Here is a 26324-nt window from a genome sequence, read left to right as displayed (position 1 = left end):
TGGAGGGCAGTATTGCAAGGAGACCTTGTGCCTCTTCAACATTATTATTTGAAATAACAACATTATAACCTTAATGTTTTTGCACAACTTAAACATGAATTTAAAACTATATCATGTAAACTTTTAACTCCTCCCACCCCCCTTCAAGCTCCTATGTCGGCTGCCTTGTATGCCTACAATTTTGCAAAAATATCAATCGTATTTTGCAGTAAACACAATATAGAATTAGTTGCTTCCTGAATCTGGTGAACTTGATTGCAGCAGTGAAGCAAATCAGCAGACAGACGGGCAATAGTTGTTTGATTCAAACTGTGCTCTGTGTAGGAAGTAATACTAATTAATGGCCATAATATGCTTGATAGAACATAACAAACAGAAACAAGACATGATCATGTGACTTACGGGAGGATGATGCAGGCTCTGCAATGTCCACATGTGTTGGCTTCATGACATCTGTACCCACAATCTCCAAAGTGTCTTCATACAGGTTATCCATTTTGCTGTCATAACTGGTCCTTTCTTGAACCTCCATATGCTCTTCTGGTGTAGCATCTGCATTTCCAAATATAAGTTAATATGACAATATTACAATATCATCCATGTGAATACATTGTGGTTGTATAGGTACAGTTTAATAAAAAAATAATTAAAATACCATCCTTTAACACAAGACTCTGGCGTGCTTGGATCTACCATCGTTATGCCACTGTCCACATCGGTGTGGTCACCTGTTGATTTTGCATAGCTGGAATCCCCCTCATGTAGTCTTCTTTTCTTGTGTTTTTTCTCTTTAAGAAATAAAACATAGGTTTAGCATTTTTCTAATGTGAATAAAAATATGTGGATATATGCTAGGGTACCTACTTTTAGTTTTGCAAATATTCACTTCTGTCTGCTTGTCATCATTTTCACATGTCTGGTTAGGATTGCTTCTTTTTTGCCTCTCCCTCTGTTTGGCTTTATCTTTATTTCCTGTAAGAATAAAAAAAAAAAAAAAAAATTTAGAGGTCATACATGTATAGACACAATACAGCATTTGCTGCAATCCAGTTTTTTAACATTAGATCCTACTAAAATGTATACTCACGTTTTTGGATAGTGAGATGGATTTGATCCAAATGATCATGTTCACGTAGTTTTAAATCGGACCATCTCTTCCTAACTTGATCCTTTGATCTCTCTACTCCATGCTTCTTTCTAAGGTATTCCAAAACTTTGTCCAAAATGGCATCTTTCCTGCTGTTGGGCCTCTCATATAATTGGAGCTTACAGTCATAATCATGCTTCTCCAGCAGATACACAAGATCGATCATCTCATCTCTGGACATAGCTGTTGCCTTTATCTTCCTCCCATATGTCCCTTTGCCCTTTGGTCTGGGCCCTTCTTCGTTCTCCTCTGCCATTTCGTGCACCTGCTGCCTTCCTACAGTGTCGCAGACAGATACTACGCACACAGAAATCGCTGCGTGAGTCAAAAAAGGAGGCGGAGCAACGTGCGTGCGCATGCTCACTACCGTACGCGGCAGACCCGAATGATCTACCCTGATTGATCTGCTACATAATCGATCTGAACCTCGAACGAAGTAAGTGAACCTTTTTCATATGCTAATATTTCATATTGTATGTTGCCACACTAGCGTTGCTACTGCAGCTAGTAGACCTCAACGTCCGAAGTAACGGAATTTTTCATATGCAAATCTTTCATATTGTATGTTGCCACACTGGCGTTGCTACTGCAGCTAGTAGACCTCAACGTCCGAAGTAACGGAATTTTTCATATGCAAATCTTTCATATTGTATGTTGCCACACTGGCGTTGCTACTGCAGCTAGTAGGCCTCAACGTCCGAAGTAACGGAATTTTTCATATGCAAATCTTTCATATTGTATGTTGCCACACTGGCGTTGCTCCTGCAGCTAGTAGGCCTCACGAATTATCTTTGTCTATTGGTCAGGATTTCTATACTCTGGTTTATGTTTAATGCTTCACCATAAGTTTGCATTGTTTGCATTGTACTTCAGTATCCGCCAACATGCTGTCTGAACAATTTAAATTTTATTTTGCAGTTACAATGACAGACAAGTTCACGAATCCTGAATTTCTGCAAAGATTCATCGAGATGTACAGACAAATGCCTTGCCTTTGGCAAGTGAAGTCCAAGGACTATTCTGACCGAAATAAAAGGAATGACGCCCTCAATAAATTGGCAGAACTTTGCAAAGAAGTTTGCCCTAATCCAAACCCACTATATGTGCGTAATAAAATCTCCAATTTAAGAACTGTCTTTAAAAAGGAGCTAAATAAAGTTAGGGCATCCCAGAAGTCAGGAGCAGGAGCTTCTGACGTGTACGTTCCACGTCTGTGGTATTACGAAAGTCTTATGTTCTTGACCGAACAAGTGGATGCTCGAGCTTCCCTTTGCACCCTTTCCAACCCTTCCCCAGCCTCTGTAGAATCGCCTACATCGGACTTTGAGTTTGATATTTCACAGGACATTCCACCCTCTCGGGTAAGTGATGGATAGTTTGGTAGTTTTGCCTTGTATGACATGCCTTTTTCAGAGGAGTATTTTTGAAATAGTTTACTTACATTTTATGGCCTGCATAATTTTTTAGGTACAAAGATGGGAATATTTGGGGTATTTAATGTTCTGATAATGGTCTTCTTTTATAATTATAGGAACCTGAGGATTTAATCCCTACGACTCCATTAGCACCACCAACATTGAAGCGAAAAACAAGGGGTCGCCTGGAGGATGCCACATCATTTTTTTTAACCAAAGCGACGTCAGCTCTACAAAAAAAGCAGGATGACCATGATGGCTTTGGGATCATAACCGCCAACAAATTGCGGAAAATGACTGATGGACAACGTAATTTGGCAGAGAGCTTGTTGCTTCAGGTTCTACAAAGGGGTGTTAGTGGTACATTGGGTGTCAAAACACATTTGGCAGACGATCCGGTCTCTACACCTCCACCACAGCCATTGCAACCATGTTCTCCAAGCATGCCATCCCATCCCATGCCATCCCATCCCATGCCATCCCATCAGCGGCCAACAAGTTGGCAATACCCATCTTTGGAAAGCCAACATTCCACCTGGTCGCAAGACTACACTTTTACACCATTGTAATTATTTCTGATTTATTTAAAAGAGTTCTGTTTTATTGCACTTTACTAATGCACATTGTTTGGTTATACAGTAATGCTTTGTTAAATTTTTATTCAATATTAAATACATTTTTTCGTTAATAAAGATGTCTGCTTCTTTTGAATAAAATTTATAATATTCAGTACTGACACACTGACACACCATAGAACATACAACATCATTAACATCTTTAACATAGAACATAGAGGAATCCACCATATATATATATATATATATTTTTATATATATATATATATATATATATATATATATATATATATATATATATATTCGTAGGTATATGTGTGTGTATATATATATATATATATATATATATATATATACACACACATATACAAATACACATATAATATATATATATATATATATATATATATATATATATATATACATACACATACACGTATACACATATATATATATATATATATATATATATATACATATACATACATATATGTATATATACATATACCTACATAGGCATATATGTATGTATAATATAAAATAAGATATAGTATATATATATATATATATATATATATATATATATATACACACACTCAAAACTACATATGTATATATATATATATATATATATGTGTATATGTATATATATGGACATATACACATTCAAAGAAAAGAAAACTTCCTATTTCTCTTCTTTCCGTGGTTTACTTCCGGGTCGTTCTTTCGTTTCTGCTCATGCGCTGTCTACTGCTCACCATTTTTTTCGGACGAACAACATACTGATAATACGATTATCGTACGATGTGTTATAATACGATCAAAATTTTTATGCTTGCAGGACCGGATAATATCGGGCGTACTGTCGTGATCGCCTCTCGTAAGCTGTGTACTAACGATCAGATTATCGTCCGATCTTTTCACAAGCGTTTTTTTTCGCCCGATTTTCGGATCGTGTGTACGGGGCATAAGTGCCGGTTGTAAACAGTATTGCATATAAATGTCAACAATAAACCTAAATGTTGCAATTTTTTACACCAAACCCAAAAAATAATTTACGTGATCCTGCTCACACCTTATAATACTCCCATATGTGCATAAACAACCAAACTTAACAAGTAAAATGGTGTAGCACTTTACAATAAAATAACATTTCATTGGTGTCAAAATAATCATAAATAAACATAAATCATACAAATAAGTCCCAAGTGAATCAGTTTTTTTTACCTCTTTTTGTATCACGCAATGATCTTAGACCCCTTTCACACTGGCAGAGTCTGCCAGTGGATCTATCTGCTCAGCAGGGAATCTGTCCTCTGATCCCCCCTGAGCAGTCGGATGACAGGTCTGTGTCCACTACGCTGATGCAAGGCAAACACGGACACAACCTACTTTCCTCTATGGGCAGTTAAATGGAAACGTACTGCTTGTCTTCCAATCCAATTCACCAGACGAACGGGGAACGGATCCCCCCTCCATCTGTTTTTAGCGAGCAGGATCAGATGTCAGCAGGTGTAAACAGACACATGTCCGTTGACATTTGCCGCTCCATAGAGAGCAATGGGTGGTCCTATCTGTCCACGCATGGGAATGGGGACTTATACTCTTACAAAAGTGTCCGCTGTTCCACTCCTCCACCTTCAGTGCTTCATCAACACCAGTTGTGCTCTCACCAGGTATATATATATATATATATATATATATATATATATATATATATATATATATATATATATATCCCGGATGAAATGTAAGGTCAAAAACAAGTCCCCTTTAATTGGAATCTTGTATGCCCAGCAGATTATTTCAATTGTACTCCTCTCCTCCAAATAACAGCATCAAGAGAAAAAAAACAAACACTCCATAGTGCTTCACCTTTCATAAAATGCCACTCACATCTTTCAGCACATTACTGTGCAACCCACGTATAAAAGCATCTATAACAAATATCCTGTTTGTATTCAGTTCTGGCTGACTGTATACATGTCATCATGCATGGCAAAACCAGGAAGTGTGATTTAATTCAACAAGCCCCACCCCTGTGTGTTTCGTCACCTAGACACGTGACTTCCTCGTGCATTATAAATGTTTTTTTATGATTATTGCTACACCATTTTACTTTTTAACTTTGGTTGGTAATACAATAATAACATTTTTAGGAATGATATTTTGGACACTAAGGCCCCATTCACCGTAGTGCGAATTCTCCTGCATCTGCCATTAGGCTGCAGTGCGTGACAATGGAAAGCATATTATTCTCTATGGTGCCTGTTTAGATTAATGCAACAGGGTGCAGGGCAATTTTTGGAAAAGGTGCCAGTGCTTCTTTTGGTGCAGCATAGTGCTTTTTTTGGCACCATAGACTTTAAAGGGAGCGCATTAAAAGTGGATGTACATTTGTTTTTTATGCATTTTGGCAGGTTTTATGCTTGCCAACCAATCAAAAGTACGTGTGAAAAAGTGAAACAAAAAAACACTGAAAAATGCACTAATATGCAGCAACATTAGCGTGAACCGAGGCTACGTCTCTATGCAAAATACAGTAAACAGCATTAGGCCAGGAACCTTTGTTTGAGGATATGTTCACTAAAATAAGAGTCTTTGTCTACGTGCAAAGCTTGCTTTTGATATCAATTTGAGATGCTTACGAGATTGTCTAGGATTCATTTTGGATGCAGTTCACTTGCATTATACCTACTCCAGCTGCTTTCGCATTTATATGTATGCAGAGACATGCAATTTCAAATAAACAAAAGCCTTTCAACACTGACCCAAACACAGTAGTCTGCCTTAATTTGATGTGATTTGATGTGGTTGGCTGGTTCAATATTAGAATAAAATATATAAATCTATGTTTTTGTGGATGTTGATTTTATTATTACCAGTAAACTTAAAAAGTGAAAGTCTGGGAAAAAATAGTTCATCTCTGCAACACATGCCAATTTCTGCAATGTTTTATCTCTTTAAAAAGGCTGCAAGTACATACAAATACCAAAGACTAAAGTGAGTGATCCTGCGAGCTACTATATAATACAGATCGGGTTTTGCTGTCTGCACTATTCACTCCCCTTAAGGTAAGTGTAAATTGAATGGTAAAAAGTAAAGCTGTGCTGCGCAGAAATATTATTAATTCAAAAATAGTGTTGTTGAATATGTGTATAAATGTCTGTGATTGCCTATAGTGATGTATTGTTATAAAACTCCTCTAAAATACACGTCATCAGATTAATAAATAAATAGATACATATCATACGTAAATAAATATTGAAATATATAAATACAAAATTATGTTGGAATTAAAAATATAAATATATGATCCGTGATCCAAAGATAAAGAAACAGTCCCAATCCCCAGTGCTCATAAAATTGGTGAAAAATTGACAATACGTAAACTGTAGTTGTAATAACGGTTTGTCCAACGTATCACCTCCACTCTTGTGACCCCCGCAAGGTGAGTTCTCACCTTATGGAGTGTAACCTCGCAATTAAGCTTGGTCAGTGAAAGTATCAGAAATCCCAGCAGAGAAAGGGTGGATGATCTCCTCCGGTGTTCTGGCTCCCAGTCTGATTAAGTGAGCTCAGAAGCTCTCTGTAAAATCCTTTTCTTGAAGTCCATTGAGGAACACAAGAAGTCTAGAAGTCGCCCACTTTCAGGTTTAACTGCCGCCTACAGGAGGAGAGGACCCAGGCGGTGTACGGAGGTCAGACACGGGCTCACACTTCCTTCCTTCCTCCCCTCCTTGGTCTTCTCTCCTCTTCCTTCCAGGTGTGACCTCGCTGTGCCGTTGTTGCCACCACCGCCCCCTTCAACCAACCAGCAGTGTGCAAGAGAGGAAGGGAGCAGACAAAACCAGGGCGGAGAATGCAGGAAGGCGGTCAAGGTGGACACTCTGTAATTTAAGGTGCACTTCCAACCTCGATTGAGACACATATACAACAACACTATTTTTGAATGAATAATATTTTTGCTCAGCACAGATTTACTTTTTAACAGAAAAATACCAGTTGACCCTGGCAGAAATCCAGCATGCTACTAAAGCTGGCAACAGTGCATTTTTCACAGCAAACCATTTGTTCAGTCTCAGCTTCTTTAGACCGATAATTACTAAATTCTCAAAGTCTTCCAGCAACCTATAAAGGCCTGAACTCTGCCTACCTTTGGTAAGTAGGGAGGAGAGAGGGGAGCACGGTGTGGAACACTAATCACAGTGAGATCACGAGTGGAACAAATTTGCACATTGGACACTGGTCACTTTATGATTCATATGAACTGTAATGCACAAGGACTATTGAGCAGATGAAGGAAGATATTTGAAAAGTCACGTTGGCACTTGTCACTTATTTTATTCACTGACTTACTAATTTATATATTTATGTGTATTTATGGATATATTTCGCACAATTATTTATTCATATTGATTATATAATATGTGGAAATCATATGATTGCTAGACACAGCACGGATAAGCACTTTATAATTGATATAATTTATGTATATTGATTTTTATAAGCATTTTTAGTGTTTAAAAACACTTTATAAGTTGCTTTAAGGCAGCGCTGATGTATCTGCACTCATTCACTTCCATCAACCTGATCACCTGCACACTCAAGTTTTCATCCTTCTAGCAATGTCTACTGTATTTGGCTGCCAGGGGTAATTAACAGTTACATGAAGTAGGGTTTGGGGCACCTTTCAAGCCCTCTGACTGCCATGCCACACACTGTACTTTACATAAAGGAGCATGCCACCTGGAGTTTTCCTTTTATATACACCAGTAGAACTTAGATTGTAGTTTGAAAATTTTGATTTGGAGCATGTGTTAGATTTTCTAATGGTTATTGGAAATGATTTCCTTTTGGGAAAAATCATACATATTGTAATGTGCAGGTGCTAGACACAAAATAAACCTGTTTAATACATCTGAAATTCCATTCAGGTAGGTCTTGATGAAATTTGAAGGGATTTGAATGAAATTAGTTGACTCAATGTTAGAAAATCGAATGCTCTGTTAACAAAAGTTTGAACGAAATTCTACAGATGTATGGACAGATGAAAGGTAAATTCCAGGTACAGGTGTATTATGCATAGTTAAATTGGTTCAGCTTGGACCAATGTAACTATGTATATATACCATAACTGGAAAATGCCCCTGGAAGCTGGAAATCACGGTAGTATACATTGCTACCAGTTATCTCCACTTGCTTCTTGGTTCTGGGCTAAGCAGCACCCCTGCTGCATTTTGAACATAGCGTGTTGACCATTTGGCATGGCTCCATGCAGAGAATGCTTTGCATTTTCTGAATGAATGCAAAGTGTTCTCTGATTGGGCGAGGTGGACATCACCGCACCACCTCTCTTCCTTTTTTTAGACGGACCTGGATAGATTTGGAGATAATTGTTTGTAAAGTATTGTAATCATATGCAAAGTGTTCTCTGATTGGACGAGGTGAACGTCACCTCCTCACCTCTCTTCCCATTTCTATCCGGACCTGGATGAACTTGGCGATATGCTGAGAAATACAGGCAGATACTGATCCATCATGCCATACCATCAGGAAGGCATGTTATCAGTTCCAATTTTTTTTTCTGCAGCTGGACAATGACCCCAAACATACAGCCAATGTCATTAAGAGATATTTTCAGTGTAAAGAAGAACTGGAAGTGATGATTTGGTCTCCATAGAGCCTCAACATCATCAAATCTGTCTGATTAAGATCTCAACATCATCAAGTCTGTCTTGGATTACATGAAGAGACAGAAGGATTTGAGGCAGCCTACTTCCACAGAAGATCTGTAGTTAGTTCTCCAAGATGTTTTGAACAACCTACCTGCCGAGTTCCTTCAAAAACTGTGTGCAAGTGTACCTAGAAGAATTGATGCTGTCTTAAAGGCAAAGGGTGGTCACACCAAATATTGATTTCATTTGGATTTCTCTTCTGCTCATTTACTTTCCCTTTTGTTTATTGATAAAAATAAACTATTGACACTTCTATTTCTGAAAGCATTCTTAAAGGGTAACTCCACTTTTGTGGGGTAAAAAAATAGTGAATAAAGAATAAAATAACATAGCATAAACAATTGCAACACAAGTCATATTGTAATTGAGCTTTATTAAAAAAGGCCTTTCCTTTTTAATCTGCAGCCGCTGTAATTTTTTGAAAATGCAATGCAATATGGCTACCTGGAGGTGTTCTGTACACAGAATATGTACTGAGCACACCCCAAAAACATAATTTCCTGCTTGTGTGATTGGCTCACCAATTTTCCCAGAAGTCTGCCTAAGATACAAGTCAGATTTCTGGCATCCCCTGCAATGAAAATGTCATTTTTGGTGAGATACTCCCAATAGGAACACATCTAAATGACGCAGTTTCAGCAGCTTGCCTCATTAGTTCTCTGCAGCTGCACAGCGGACTGATAATTATAAAACCACTTCCATTAGACCCACTCAGCACAGAGGCATAGAGGAACAAACAGGGATTTCTTCAGAATAACAAGAGGTAGGAATCTGCAACGAATGTTGTTATAATCCTTGTGATGTACATAGATCTCCCATAGGGGAATGTTTTTTTTCTCAACAAAAGTGGAGTTATGCTTTAATTTAAGGCATTTTTTCACACTTAAAACCTTTGCACAGTACTTCATGTAAAGTATCGGAATTGTATGTAAGTGTTTACCACCCTGCCTCTCCACCCCATCCAATCAGAAAACACGTTTCATTAATTTAGTAAATGCAAAGCATTCTCTGAATGGTGAGCATGTTTAGTTGCCACCTCCTGTGTTCATAATGCAGAAGGACAGCTGCTTGGCACAGAACCTTGAAGCAAGTGGAGGCCAGTGGAGTGTTTACTTCAGTTATTTGCAGCTTTCACAGGGGCATCAGCCAAGCATGGTATACAGTATACATAGTTACACTGGTCCAAGTTGGAGTTCATCTTTAAAATGATTCTAAAGTCAGAAGGATTTTTACTCTAATGCATTCTTTGAATTAAGGTAAAAAACCTTCTGTATTCAGCTCTCCCCAAGCCCCACCTAAATACTTACCTGAGCTCGATCTCCATCCAGGGCTGGAGCAGAGGGGCCAAGCCGCTCTGTGTGTGTCAATGGACAAACAGAGCCCAGTTCAGGATCGAGCTCACAGGAGTTCCCCCATAGCAAGCAACTTGCCATGGGGGCACTTGTAAGCGGGAAGGAGCCAGGAGCTCTGGCGGGGGACCCCAGAAGACGAGGATCAGTGCTGCTCTGTGAAAAACCATTGCATTGTATGACATGTTTGTTATTTTCTTTGCAATTAATCACTTTAATTTCACAGACAACACAAAATAAACATTAAATATACAACTTTAAAAGGCTTACCTTGATCACAGAGAAGGACAACTTAGGTTTACAATAAGGTTAGATTAGGGTGACCAGACGTCCCTGGTTTCCGGGGACAGTCCCCGGAATGAGGGCACTGTAACCGGAATAAGTTTGTCCCCAGTTCTGTCCCCAGATTCAGGGGCAGTGTACCTATTGCTGACAGTCTAGCAGTACAGTCAGCAGTGTGGCCGTCTGTCCAGCAGTGTCAGTGAGAGTGAGAGTAGCAGAGCTGTCAAAACTGAGCTCTGATATCGGGGATGGGCGGGCTGAAATGTGGAGCTCCTCCTCCCTTCCATCCACAGCCAGTCAGCAGGCAGTATAACACTCCGCCCCTCTCCAGCCCGCCACATTTGACTGGGAGCAGGACTGAAAGGGAGATGCAGAAGTTAATTGACTACAATTACAGCAAGCACTGTTACATGTAATGCTGGTCGGCTGCATTGTCTTCAGGCAGTGTGTAGGTTACCAATCAGCCTCCTCTCCCCTCACTCCTTATGTTTTTCTTTATCTGCCTAACTTGAGCTGCACATTGCCTGATACACTGATAAGAAGATTCTGCAGCAGACTGTTAACCATTTCAGCTTCCATTCAGCTATTTAGCCAGAGCTCTGTGTGTGCGGTTTTATTTTTTATTTTTGTGAGGATTTACTGTCTTTTTCAGGCTAGAAGCTTCACACACTCATTAACTGTTTACTGTCCTCCACTAATCTTGAGCAGTTAACTGTTTGTAAGACAATTTTTATTTTGGAAATTGGATGTGCTGCTGTCTTCTGTCACTTGGTTGTACTTTCCAGGAGGATTACTGACTTGATCTTGCTGAACTGGTATAAGTAGAGTGAAGCAGCCCTGCGATACTGTACACTTTTTCACTGGGTTCAGCCGTAAACTCAGTCCCTGACCATCTCTTGAATCAATCATGTCTGCAGTCTCTGACCATCTCCTGTACCATGTCTGCAGTCTCTGACCATCTCCTGTACCATGTCTGCAGTCTCTGACCATCTCCTGTACCATGTCTGCAGTCTCTGACCATCTCCTGTACCATGTCTGCACTCTCTGACCCTCTCCCGATTCATGTCTGCACTCTCTGACCATCTCCAGATTCATGTCTGCACTCTCTCACCATCTCCTGTAGTGTCTCTCTGGTGGTGAGGTGATGTTAGGTCTATATGTTTTATACAGGCTATGTTTTATACAGGCTGTGTGTGAGTGACCTTAGACAGACCCACCTTCACACAGAAAATAATATTCACACATATACTGACAAAACATACACACAAAAAAAATGACATGTATACTGTCATACAGGAGAAAAGATATAGGTAATAGCCCTGCCCTCTGCACGTAGCCTCCTCCTATACCCTGCACCCTGCATGTAGCCTCCTCCTGAACCCTGCACCCTGCACATAGCCTCCTCCTGAACCCTGCATGTGGCATCCTCCTGAGCCCTGCACATAGCATCCTCCTGCACGTAGCATCCTCCTGCACCCTGCACATAGCACCAGCATACAGGGGGTACACTGACCACCAATATGCAGGGCCACTGGTTACCAGTCCACAGGGGGACATAATGTCCCCACAGGGGACATAACAAATCAAGTAAAACAGCTACCATGCAACTAAAAAAATCTCAAAAGCAATAAGAGAATCTTGTTAGCTGATTCCCTCATCTAATGTGCAACAATAAAAATAAAAAAAATGCAGCACTGCCCTACACTTCATCCATAAAATTGTACAAATGGACTTATAAGTGCAATGGTAACACCTACAAATGAATAAAAAATACAAATGAATAACCTGTGCAAATCAACCAATGCATTACAATACAGTAGTGATGGTGTCACCCTCTCTTCAAAAATATTTTGAGAAATTGCAGAGCTTCAATGTGCAAATAATGGTGAAACCCCCCACATATAATAATAACAGAGATACTAATCAACCAGTGTATTAGAACATAGTAGTGATGGTGTCACCCCCTCTCTGAAAAAGGTAAGAAATATCGCAGAGCTGAAATATGCAGATAGTGGTGACCCCCCATATATATTCATAATAAAATGTACAATTGATGTGCATATCTTACATTTTATTATGATTTTATATATAAGGTGTTTCACCACTATTTGCACATTGCAGCTCTGCAGTATTTCTTACCTTTTGCAGAGAGGGTGACGCCATCACCCCTGCCCGAGTTGGATTTGAATTTAGCCACCACATACCTCCCTCCAAGTTTTTCCTCTATCTTATCTTCTTAACATTTGGTAGTCCTATCGCAAAAAATTCTAAACAGTATCTTTATCTTTTTTTTTTTCTATCTCATGGATAAAATGTGAGAAATAACATATATATCATATATCATACAAACATTCAATAAGCACATACCCCATACACTGCATATATAATTTCAAGAAAAAACGCTTATAAAATAGTTTACCATTTGCCAAAAAAAAAAAAAAAATGTCCCCGGATTTCATTTTAAAAATCTGGTCACCGTAGGTTAGATGCAATGTTAGCATGATTTATGTGTATAAAACGATAGCTTTAGAGTTAAACATTGAAAACCAGTAACTAAAATAAGTCTAAACTAATTATTAATGGTGAGACTTACCTAAAAATTAAAATGATGCTGATTATAGGCACAGTCCAGTGATACATTTATTGACACAAAGCTACGGTAAAATTAGGCCATGATCTATGTTATTCATCTTAAAGAAGGAGACAGAAGAGGTCTTGTAGAGTTTCATCCAGTAAGGAAGTGTTTATTCCTGCCAACAAGCTGAGTAAAAAAAAATAATAGCATGACTTAGTAAACATTATGATCACACGGAAGTGGTTTACTTTTACAATAAATTGGGATCTGCCAGCACGTCCTTTGATACATATTTAGAAATAACTGTAGTGTAAACTCTAAATAACTCTTTATTAGTATTCAAGCAATCTATGTTATGCAATGGGTGTTTTTTGTAATGAAGACTAAACTTACTTTGGTAGAGCAATATTAAAGACTGTTTAAGAATCTTTACTTTCACATTGTAGAGTACTATGAGATTAGTGCTCTACGAATGAAGGAGTCAGACCTTTCATTCATCTTACCATCCTCCATTCATAGAGTGCTTTTTATTAATATGGCTTCTATGAATGGAATACGGAGACCGTAGGTTGGGCATTGTCGTCACGTGACGAGTGCCTGTCACAGCTGCAGCCACTCATAACAACTCCCACAGTACCAGACGATTACAAATGCGAGGATATCCCAGGGCAGAGGACTTTAGATGTCAACCTAAAAAAGCAACCACCAGCATACAGGACACGTTTGCTTTTGTTAAAACAAGGAAAGCTCACTTAATTTCAGCTTTATAAAGTTTGTATGGAGAGAAATGGTCTGTGGGTAAACTGGCACCGTCCCCTGTAATAAATTGTAAAATATGTAGAGCCAGGTTGGTAGACGACTAATAAGGATAGGGAAGGGGGGAGGGAGGGGAAGAGACAAGAGCGGAGAAAAATTCTACCAAACACTGGAAATGGGGATTGAATTGTGCCTTAATAAAAATAAATACTAGGAATAAAATAAATATATTGTCTGTTTATTGAAGATTAGATATATATATATATATATACAATTCATACAATCATGGGAATATAGCTATTAAGATGAAATGCATCACATAATTCCGCTGGTGGATCTGCGCGTTTCGCTATAAAAGCTTCCTCAGGATCCAGATATAGTGTACAAGTCAGACAGATTGTCACAATCATGATCTCTAAAACAAACAACAATATAATTCAATATACAACATATACAAAGATGTCACATAGACAATGATATTATCCCGATATGAATATATAGTTCCATAATAATAGCGAGAGAAAAAAAAAAAAGAAAAAAAGGGGGGGGGGAGAAAGGGGGTAGTGAGGAGTCAGGCTGCAGCAAATCAAAAGGGGGGGGGGACTTCAAAAAATTGAAGGACGGGGGAAAGGGGAAAGAACCACTATCACAAATCCTAAATACAAGCATATCTGTCTGTTCTCACCAGTCAGTAACAATTAAACACTAGACTACATCCATGGATAATAGTGGGTGACAACACTTAAACCTATATGTATAGACAGCTCGAATATACAGAATCTTGAATATCCACAATATATGAGAAAGGATACAAGTGATGGTGCAACAGAGATAGAGTGCGATATATAACAGTGGGAAAGCAATAGTTGTTGAAGAACCCACAAAATGGGTAATATAAGTGACAGAATTAATAAAGATTTGTAAACTTAAAAAAGAGAGCAAGGAGGGGGAGGAAGAATAATAAACCCAAGGTGCAGCCTGACTCCTCACTACCCCCTTTCTTCCCCCCCCCCTTTTTTCTTTTTTTTCCCCTCGCTATTATTATGGAACTATATATTTATTTCGGGATAATATCATTGTCTGTTTGACATGTTTGTATATGTTGTATATTGAATTATATTGTTGTCTGTTTTAGACATCATGATTGTGAGAATCTGTCTGACTTGTACACTATATCTCGATCCTGAGGAAGCTTTTATAGCGAAACGCGCTAATCCACAAGCGGATTATGTGATGCATTTGATCTTAATAGCTATATTCCCATGATTGTATGAATTGTATATATATGTAATCTTCAATAAACAGACAATATATTTATTTTATTCCTAGTATTGATTGTTATTAAGGAACAATTAAATCCCCATTTCCAGTGTTTGGTAGAATTTTTCTCCGCTCTTGTCTCTTCCCCTCCCTCCCCCCTTCCCCATCCTTATTAAATTTCAGCTTTAATTAAAAATAGTACATGGAGCAAAACAAAGAAAAATTTGCCCCATAAAGATGCATGGGGTGACTGTTCAGATCCACCGGTCCGCCTGTGTGAAAGGGGCCTTAAAGCGATATTAAAGTGCCTTGCGATAGTATTCGGCTCCCTTGAACTTTGCGACCTTTTGCCACATTTCAGGCTTCAAACATAAAGATATAAAACTGTAATTTTTTGTGAAGAATCAACAACAAGTGGGACACAATCATGAAGTGGAACGAAATTTATTGGATATTTCAAACTTTGTTAACAAATAAAAAACTGAAAAATTGGGCGTGCAAAATTATTCAGCCCCTTTACTTTCATTGCAGCAAACTCTCTCCAGAAGTTCAGTGAGGATCTCTGAATGATCCAATGTTGACCTAAATGACTAATGATGATAAATAGAATCCACCTGTGTGTAATCAAGTCTCCGTATAAATGCACCTGCACTGTGATAGTCTCAGAGGTCCGTTTAAAGCGCAGAGAGCATCATGAAGAACAATGAACACACCAGGCAGGTCCGAGATACTGTTGTGGAGAAGTTTAAAGCCGGATTTGGATACAAAAAAAGATTTCCCAAGCTTTAAACATCCCAAGGAGCACTGTGCAAGCGATAATATTGAAATGGAAGGAGTATCAGACCACTGCAAATCTACGAAGACCTGGCCGTCCCTCTAAACTTTCAGCTCATACAAGGAGAAGACTGATCAGAGATGCAGCCAAGAGGCCCATGATCACTCTGGATGAACTGCAGAGATCTACAGCTGAGGTGCGAGACTCTGTCCATAGGACAACAATCAGTCGTATACTGCAGAAATCTGGTCTTTATGGAAGAGTGGCAAGAAGAAAGCCATTTCTTAAAGATATCCATAAAAAGTGTCGTTTAAAGTTCGCCACAAGCCACCTGGGAAACACACCAAACATGTGGAAGAAGGTGCTCTGGTCAGATGAAACCAAAATCGAACTTTTTGGCAACAATGCAAAACGTTATGTTTGGCGTCAGTCTCTCAATGTGCAAAACTGATAGAGACATACCCCAAGCGACTTACAGTTGTAATCGCAGCAAAAGGTGGCGCTACAAAGTATTAACTTAAGGGGGGCTGAATAATTTTGCACACCCAATTTTTCAGTTTTTTATTTGTTAAAAAAGTTTGAAATATCCAATAAATTTCGTTCCACTTCATGATTGTGTCCCACTTGTTGTTGATTCTTCACAAAAAATTACAGTTTTATATCTTTATATTTGAAGCCTGAAATGTGGCAAAAGGTCGCAAAGTTCAAGGGGGGCGAATACTTTTGCAAGGCACTGTATATATACACATACACATATATATATATATATATATATATATATATATATATATATATATATATATATATATATATATATATATATATATAGATATATATATCTATATATATATATATATATATATATATATTTGTGTGTGAGTAATTGTGTATGTGGTTCCACTATGAAAACCTAATAATAAAAAACCTAATGTTAATATGAAAACCTAATATATTACTAATACAGTAACATAAACTCATATATATATATACACACACAATATCAAAGTCAAAAATGAATAGAAGTCGAAAGCAAAATCAATAAAAGTCCGTTGTATTAGTGAAAATGATTGCAGTTCCATCATAATAATAATAATAATAATAATAATAATTAAAATAATAATAGTTCCTAAATTTACTCTTGGTATGGCTTATCACCATCTAGTGGTGCATTATGTTATTCCAGTGGCTATCAATATCTTAATATCTGTTATAGCCCTGTTTGATATATATTAGATACGATAGATAGATAGATAGATAGATAGATAGATAGATAGATAGATAGATAGATAGATAGATAGATAGATAGATAGATAGATAGATAGATAGATAGATAGATAGATAGATAGATAGATAGATAGATAGATAGATAGATAGATAGATAGATAGATAGATAGATAGATAGATAGATATCTCACATGTTCATATTTAAATACCATACATAGAGTATAAAACATAGAAATATATATATATATATATATATAAACAAGCTCACCAATCCCCAAACCAGATTTAAATATTGATAATCCATTAACCCTTAGTACATACACCATATTCTATTAAGTGTTGTAAATAAAACAATTAACATCCATCTCTCCATTCAACCCCCTAGGTGTCATTGTACCCGGTTGGTAAATCCATTTTGATTCATTTTGAGAAATAGCCCTTGTCATATGTGATCCCCTCCAGTGTTTGTTTACTCTTTCTATGCCACTGAATTTTAGCTGCCTTGGGTCCCTGTTGTGATATATTCTAAAATGGTTAGATAGGCTGTGCTGTCAGAAACCCTTCTTAATATTATTAATATGTTCTCTCTAGTTTTTAGTCTTGTTGTTCTGCTGACACATTGCAGACCACAGCTACATTCTAATAGATAAGTGCTGTGTACTGTCACAAGAATTACATTTTCTAATCTCATATGTTTTTGGTGTACTATTTGACTAGAATTGTGTAGTTTTCCTTTTCCTATTAGCATAGCAGGTTCTACATGTCAAACACCTGCCACAACTGAAAAACCCTTCTGCATCCAAGAAAGTCGCCACTTTTTTACTGGGTTAGGGTACATTTATTTCTAATTTATTCCTAAGGGTAGGAGGTCTCCTATATATAGAGGTTGAAGACAGATACACCCGGAAAGGAGATAACAGGAAGAGGATGGGATGTCAGAAAACAGGAAAACCCTGTGATATCCTTTAAAAACATCCAGTGGGAGGGACGAAACACGTCAGTTGACCGCGGGTGGTGACGCCAGATCCGGCTGGTGACACGCATGTGGCAGCGTAATTCCCATATCCAGTTTTTATGTTTGTTTTACCTTGTACAAAGTGAGTGGAATACTGTGTTTTTTAGGATAATTTCAATAAACAGAATTACGCTATGCATTCCTCCTCTTTTCTGGCATGATACTATATATACTATACATGAAGGGAATCCACATCCACAAAGAGGAAACTCCATTGGAGGACTATTAATCCCAGCATCTTAGATGTTTTGCAAAACGCACATGACTTCTGTTATGGGAGTCTATGGCAGCTGGTGAGTGAGTGGGCACATAGGAGGGGAGCACGGAATGCAGTGTACCAATTTTGTTTACAGCGGTTTATGTTACTGTTTACACATATTAGGTTTTTATATTGGGATCGCCCTTTTTACACATATATATTATTTAGGGCACTACACCTTTTAAAGGAGCAGCAACCTCGCGTATAATATTCACTATTTCACGTAGTTTATTTAATATTTCTTACCACATCTATTAGCGTGGGTGTACAGTACATACACTTATATATATATATATATATATATATATATATATATATGTATATAGATATATAGTTGATTCAAACCCCCTCGTGGGCTTTCTCTCTATGTAACAGTAACTCTGGGAGCTCTGGGAGCAGTAACATCTGGGCATGCCAGCTCTGGATGTTTTTCAGCCAGGTTTTAGTAGATAAACAACGGCCTGCACCCATAGCAAGGGCATTATTTAACTTTAGTATAAATGGCCCGACTCTATAGCAAGGGCATTATCTTATTTTAGTCAAAGCTGCATCATTTGTTTTTACCTACATGTAGGCAGGTGCAGTCTACTTTCTCCACTTTAGGTGGCGCCAACTGCAGCAGCACTGCACATTTAGAGGAAGTCAGGATAAACATGGTTCCTCTATAGTTTCCTGGGTAAGATATCCAATTGGATTCTGCCACCCCATATGACTCTGATGGCCATCTTGGTTCAGGCAGAGCCTTTATAAGGTTTGGAAGACTTTTTGGCGAGTTGGTAGAGTAGGGACAGGTACCCCGCCTATGAGGAACAGTACTATTGCCAGGGCAAGATTCCTGATGAGGAGGGAAAGCGTAGGATTGCATCTCTTTTGGACACCTTACCGATGGAGGCACAAGACAGCCAGGCTGCATTCTGCCCCCTCTCAACAGATGCTATCAGTCCAGCTGAAATCTGCTCCTTCACGTTGTTGGGAACTGTGAGTGCAACCGGCTGGGTAGCTTTCCCACTGGGTGTGTTGTGAACCATTGCTACATTGCCTCAATGCAACTTTTACGTTTCACTTGACTGTGTAAATTATTGCCACCACACACGTTGCACCCCATCTACATACAGGCGCCCCTTACCCGCATTTTTTTTTTGTAAAGGTGAACTAACCCTTTAAAGGATATCTGAACCCAAAAACAAAACAATTATATATTGCTGCTTAGCAGCTTTGCATTAGTTCAGTGGCCGCATTTGTTTTCTTAATTATATTCAGTATCTTAACTTATTAGTTTTTCAGGCTACATTTGGCCAAAACTCAAGCTGTCAATGGTGGCCTTTCCAAAAAAAAAAAAAAAAAATGATCACATTTCTAAATGGCCATTTTTATCTGCTTATTTGCTCAGACACACACCAAGAACCCCTTTTCACAAAAAGTGCACCAAATTTACAGAATTTTGGATAAAATATAGATAAACAAATATGCTGAATATTACAAAATTTGTTCAAATTGTATACTACAGTTTACAGATTACTGCAAGTATAACAATAAATCCAATACCCTTTACTAGTTGTCAAATTTAAAAGTACTTTAAAAACGATCACACAAGTCCAATCAATAAAATAGGATCAGGTAATAATGTACCAAACTTTTGTCCACTAATTATAACACTGAGAAGCTATTGTATTTTTACCGTTTAGCTTATAAAGAACAGTGTCCCCAGATAACCATCTTGTTGCTATGGTTTTGGTATGCAGTGTGTGTTCAGTTTACACTTGTTTGTAATCATAGTCCACATGCTTATCTACTACGCTCAGGAGACACTGATGACTTAGGAAAAAATAGCAGAAAATAGCTTGAAGAGTCACTACCTACCAAAGGCAAAAAAAAAAAAGCATTTTATTTTTAAAGTGGTACCAAACCCACTGATGTAACTGTTTTCAAAACCACAAAAAACTGTTTCCAGAAGACAGCAAGGATTGCTGTAGTAGCAGCGACTACTACAATGATTCTCTGCTTTCACAGCAGTCCCACAGGCATGGCATGGTATGGATACTAAAGCCTAGTACACACCAGTAGTTTTTTTGTTTATCACTGAAAGTATACCGATGTTAGTACAGCGCTCTCCCCCACTGTTCCATTGTGTTCTGACAGTGGGAAGGCCCCCCCCCACCAGAACACTACCGCCAGCGCTCTCAGCCATTGGGAACCAATTGGCAGACCTTTTTCAGTCATGCTTCTGTCAGACCAACTACAGTACACATCAGCCAATGCCACACGACATTCAGTCCCATGTGTACTAGGCTTAACATTGCACCAAGCTGGACCAATGTAACTATGTCATAAAATCCATACCTTCGGTTCAGTTTTAAAGCTGCATTACACAGTTCCAATTTCAGCAGGAATTAAACAAAATTTAGGCCAAGCGTGTCCTTGTCAGCACCTCCTGGCTCAACAAAAAGTTAACTGTTCTATTGACTTTTGGCCAAGAAGACAAAGGGAAAGTTGTCAGCTGAACAGTGTCTGCATCCAATCAGATGCAGTCACTGTTTGGATATTCTGACAGCGGCAGGTGCCGCTGTCAGATTACAATAGCTGGCAGGGAAGATTCCTATATACATGCCGTTTAGAATCTTTTAGGTTTCTTTCATTCAGCCCCCAGGCTGTAAGTGTATGGCCAGTTTAAAGCAAACACAAAAATAAATATTACTTTAACTTAAAGGGGTTGTAAAGTCAGAAGGTGTTTTTATCCTAATGCATTCCTTTACATTAAGATCAAAAGCCTTCTGTGTGCAGCAGCCCCCTTCAGCCCCCCTAATACTTACCCGAACCCTATCTCGATCCAACGATTTCCACGAGTGCCTCAGCCGTCCGGGACTCTCTCTCCTGATTGGCTGAGACAATGTATTGGCTCCTGCTGCTGTCAATCAAACTCAGTTAACCAATCAAGAGAGAGAGGCGGCTGGCCCTAATGGTAGCTCCATGTCTGAATAGATAAACGGAGCTGCAGCTTGGCTCGGGTGCCCCCATACAAAACTGCTTGCTGTAGGGGAACTCAACAGGAGGGAAGGGCCAGGAGCAGCAAAGAGGGACCCGAGAAGAGGAGGATGTAGGCTGCCCCGTGAAAAACCAACTGCACAGAAGAGGTAAGTATAACATGTTTATTATTTTATTCGATAAAGCGAGACTTTACAAACACTTTAACAGGTCTTAGATGTGGCTGCATTTTTTTTTTCCATTCTTTTTACCAGGTCATCTTATCATTAACACACTTCCTGCCCTAGGGTGACGAACATACTGAGTAGCATTGTCAACCTAGGATAGGGAGTATGCTAGGACTACATAGCACTGTGTAGGACTACATCAGGGGCGTAACTACAGGGGTTGCAGGGGTTGCAATTGCTACCGGGCCCCATGCTCCAGGGGGCCCGGTAGAAAACCAGTGGGTGAACTTCCAGGATCTCAAAGGTCACACTTGCGACCGGGCCCTGGCATTGCACCACTGTGGGGAGGCCCCAAGATTGCAGGAAGGGGGCCCACTGCAGAACTTGTGAAAGGATACTGCTGCGGGACCGTAATAAAAGGCCATGCAACGAGAGTAAAGAGCCCCAGGAGTAGTGGGAAGAGCCCCGGGCTTGAAGGGAAGGGCCCCAGCCAGGGGTCTGGGGGGCCCTTCATGGTTTCTTGCATCGGGGCCCTGAAGGTTCTAGTTACGCCTCTGGACTACATAACACCTCCCTCTCTTCTCCATAACAGGGGAGGCATTTTGCAAGCCACAGAAATAGCAAGGGAAAAAAACTAACCGACAACAGTGTAGAGGCAGGGAGCACAAGTTAGCTTACAAGATTTCTGACTGGATGAACAGCTAATTGTTTTGCACTTGTTGAACAAATATAATAAAACACTTTCAATGGTAAAGGGGGTATATAAGAGAAATGTATTGTTAGAGTTTATTTACACTTTTTTAAACCTTGCAAGACAATGGCATAATGTGCTAGTATTGCATACTAGCACAATATGAAATACTTACCTTAGAACGAAGCCCCCACTGTCACTGCTGACAGGGCTTCCATCTTTACCTGGTTTTCCTTCTGGATTCAAGTGCTCTGACCGTCTGATTGGCTGAGCCGGGATGACATCACTCATGACCGCTGACTTTCTGTCTGGACAGTGCTGATTGGCCCTGTGCTGATCACATGCACCCTCCCAAGAAAAGGAAAAAAAAAAGCTCTCTGCAATACAACACCAAACTGAGCATGTGCAGAGTGCTTCCAAGGCTCCATTCTATCAGGAGATGGATTAGGGACAGTGAGTATAACAAACCTGCTTTACTGTATATACAGACTGATTTTTGGGTCACCATACACATTACAATCTGACCACACAATTTTTGTGCAATCCCCATTCTGAATCTAAAGCACTCAATGTCTTTATTCGAGTGCAAAAATATTATATGGAATCCACCAGGTCAATTATTGCTTTCCTTTATCCATGAGATTTTCTGGCCTCTGTGGACATAAAGGACGCATAGTTGCATGTCACCGTCTTTCCAGTGCATGAACACTCTTTGCATTTTGCTGTGGGCACACAACACCAGTAATTCATTACCTTTCTCTCAGTACTGTAAATCCTGAGTATATTCTTGTGATTGTAAATGTTCAGATTTAAAAAAAAAAAAAACATACCATACTTACCTTCTCCATACAGTTGTCTTGCATAGAGCAGTCCTGGTCCTGATCATCCTCTTCTGGGGTCCCCTGCCAGTGCTCCTGGCTCCTTCCCCTTCACCCATAGCAAGCCATCCATAGATGGGGAAGTTGCAATAGTCGAGGTGGTAGATAACAAGGGTGTGAATTAGAAGCTTTGTGGTGTCATTTAAACCACTTCCATGTTATACAAAAAAGGAGTGAGAGTACCGCTATGTACTTATATAGCTCCACCACACTGACCCAGCGCTAAAGACACCACTTCAAATAAATGGTAATGTATACTAGTCTAACATAAAAGGTGCAGCTGCTATAAATTAGAATCAAATGTCTGTAACATATGTGTTAACTAACCCTCAAAGGGAAGTCCTCCTGAGAAAAGCACACATTAGCAGCGCTACAAACAATTATCTCTTGAAGAGTCAATTGTTCTAAAATGTTCACAATAAACACAGTCCTTAAGTTGACAGTCTTTGTCCTTCACCGGTGTATGAGTATATCAAACATGCGCCTTCACCACACCTCTAGTGCTGGCCCCTAGGTATTGAGCACTCACCGACAGGACTTTAGGTACTGTACCTTTAACATTCAAATAGCTGGTTGCACTACACCTCCCACCGCCAGAGATAAGATAGCGCTATGTAACCTGAATCCAATGCTTCAGACTCACGTAGAACACATGCAATAATAGGAAGGACTCATAGGTAGAGATGTATAGAACTGTTCGCCGGCGAACAGTTCCCGGCGAACTTAGCATGTTCGCGTTCGCCGCTGCCGGCGAACATATGCGATGTTCGGTCTGCCCCCCATAAGACATCATTGAGGCAAACTTTGACCCTGAACTTTACAGTCAGCAGACACATTTCCAGCCAATCAGCATACCTCCCTCCCACACCCTCCCACCTCCTATAAATAAGCAAGGGCAGCATCCATCTTAGATCATTCTGAAGCAGTGTGTGTAGTGAGAGTAGGGAGAGAGCTGCTGCTGCTGCTGCTGCTGCTGTTAAGCTAGGGACAGTTAGTCAGTGTTCCTGGTCTTGCAGTGTTCTTGGTCCACTACTGCTGTAATATCAGCACCCCAAAAAGCCCTTCTAAGGGCTGGTATTTGTGGTTTTTTTTTTTTTTTATATATATATATATATATATATATATATATATATATATATATACCTAGCGTCCCCAAAAGCCCTTTTAAGGGCTGGTAATTGAGTTGTTTCTTCTTATATATATATATATATCTATATCTATCTAGTGTCCCCAAAAGCCCTTTTAAGGGCTGGTAATTGAGGATTTTTTTTATTTATATATATACATATATATATATATATATATATATATAGTGTCCCCAAAAGCCCTTTTAAGGGCTGGTAAGGTAATAGAGTTTTTTCTTTATATATATATATCTATATATATCTATTGTACACTGCAGTTGCCTGCCCGCTGTGTGTGAGAGGCCACAGACCTACCACAGACTGTACTGTGTGCACACCACACTCATTTCGGGTGGCACAGGCACAGTACCTTGCATTTTAAAAAATTTTTTTTTTTCCTCTGTCATAATTGCAGTGAGTGCTGTGTCAGGTCCACAGAGTGCACTGTACCCACTGCAGTGCACTGCCCACCACTGATATATATACGGTGGCACAGCATCTTGTTGCAATAAATTGAAAAAAAAAAATATTTTTTATTATTGCAGTTGCCTGGGCTGCCAGTTACTGTCAGGTCCACAGAGTGTACTGTGCCCACTGCAGTGCCACTGTGTGCCCACCCACCACTGATATATAAGGTGGCACAGCAGCTTGCAAAGTAAAAAAAAATATATCTTTTTTTTAATTGCAGTTGCCTGGGTGCCAGTGACTGCTGTCAGGTCCACAGAGAGTGTACTGTGCCACTGCCCACCCACCACTGATATATAAGGTGGCACAGCAGCTTGCAAAGTAAAATAAAATATATTTTTTTAAAATTGCAGTTGCCTGGGTGCCAGTGACTGCTGTCAGGTCCACAGAGAGTGTACTGTGCCACTGCCCACCCACCACTGATATATAAAGTGGCACAGCAGCTTGCAAAGTAAAAAAATATATATATATTTTTTAAATTGCAGTTGCCTGGGTGCCAGTGACTGCTGTCAGGTCCACAGAGAGTGTACTGTGCCACTGCCCACCCACCACTGATATATATGCCTGCAAGAGAAAAAGCCAGCCGCAGAGAAGCCGTATTCCTGAAAATATAAGAAAAATGCTGTTTTTTAGGGGTTCTGGACATGCTACAGAGCTGAAACTTGACAGGTACACTTTTTAGACCCCCCCAGACACTAAATACAAAAAATGACATGCCTGCCTAAAAAAATGCCCGCTAAATGCCTGCAAGAGAAAAAGCCAGCCGCAGAGAAGCCATATTCCTGAAAATATAAGAAAAATGCTGCTTTTTAGGGGTTCTGGACATGCTACAGAGCTGAAACTTGACAGGTACACTTTTTAGACCCCCCAGACACTAAATACAAAAAATGACATGCCTGCCTAAAAAAATGCCCGCTAAATGCCTGCAAGAAAAAAAGCCAGGCGAAGAGAAGCCGTATTCCTGAAAATATAAGAAAAATGCTGTTTTTTAGGGGTTCTGGACATGCTACAGAGCTGAAACTTGACAGGTACACTTTTTAGACCCCCCAGACACTAAATACAAAAAATGACATGCCTGCCTAAAAAAATGCCCGCTAAATGCCTGCAAGAGAAAAAGCCAGCCGCAGAGAAGCCATATTCCTGAAAATATAAGAAAAATGCTGTTTTTTAGGGGTTCTGGACATGCTACAGAGCTGAAACTTGACAGGTACACTTTTTAGACCCCCCAGACACTAAATACAAAAAATGACATGCCTGCCTAAAAAAATGCCCGCTAAATGCCTGCAAGAGAAAAAGCCAGCCGCAGAGAAGCCATATTCCTGAAAATATAAGAAAAATGCTGCTTTTTAGGGGTTCTGGACATGCTACAGAGCTGAAACTTGACAGGTACACTTTTTAGACCCCCCAGACACTAAATACAAAAAATGACATGCCTGCCTAAAAAAAATGCCCGCTAAATGCCTGCAAGAAAAAAAGCCAGCCGCAGAGAAGCCGTATTCCTGAAAATATAAGAAAAATGCTGTTTTTTAGGGGTTCTGGACATGCTACAGAGCTGAAACTTGACAGGTACACTTTTTAGACCCCCCAGACACTAAATACAAAAAATGACATGCCTGCCTAAAAAAATGCCCGCTAAATGCCTGCAAG

At 39.4% G+C, this 26324-nt stretch overlaps 1 protein-coding gene across 1 annotated transcript in view; it reads right to left on the bottom strand.

The window, feature by feature from the left end:
* The window catches only part of IL15 (interleukin 15), a 167404-nt gene that overhangs the window by 80763 nt on the left and 60317 nt on the right, over positions 1-26324 (bottom strand). The window contains exon 2 of the mRNA XM_082248941.1: positions 13100-13267. Coding sequence (XP_082105067.1) covers positions 13100-13146 — 47 coding nt within the window. The 5' untranslated portion in view covers positions 13147-13267. The remainder of the gene's footprint in view (positions 1-13099; positions 13268-26324) is intronic.

The sequence above is a fragment of the Pelophylax lessonae genome (genome assembly GCF_965119305.1).
Source record: "Pelophylax lessonae genome assembly, chromosome: 1".
NCBI classification, from domain to species: domain Eukaryota; kingdom Metazoa; phylum Chordata; class Amphibia; order Anura; family Ranidae; genus Pelophylax; species Pelophylax lessonae.
This window is presented reverse-complemented; position numbering and strand designations above follow the sequence as displayed.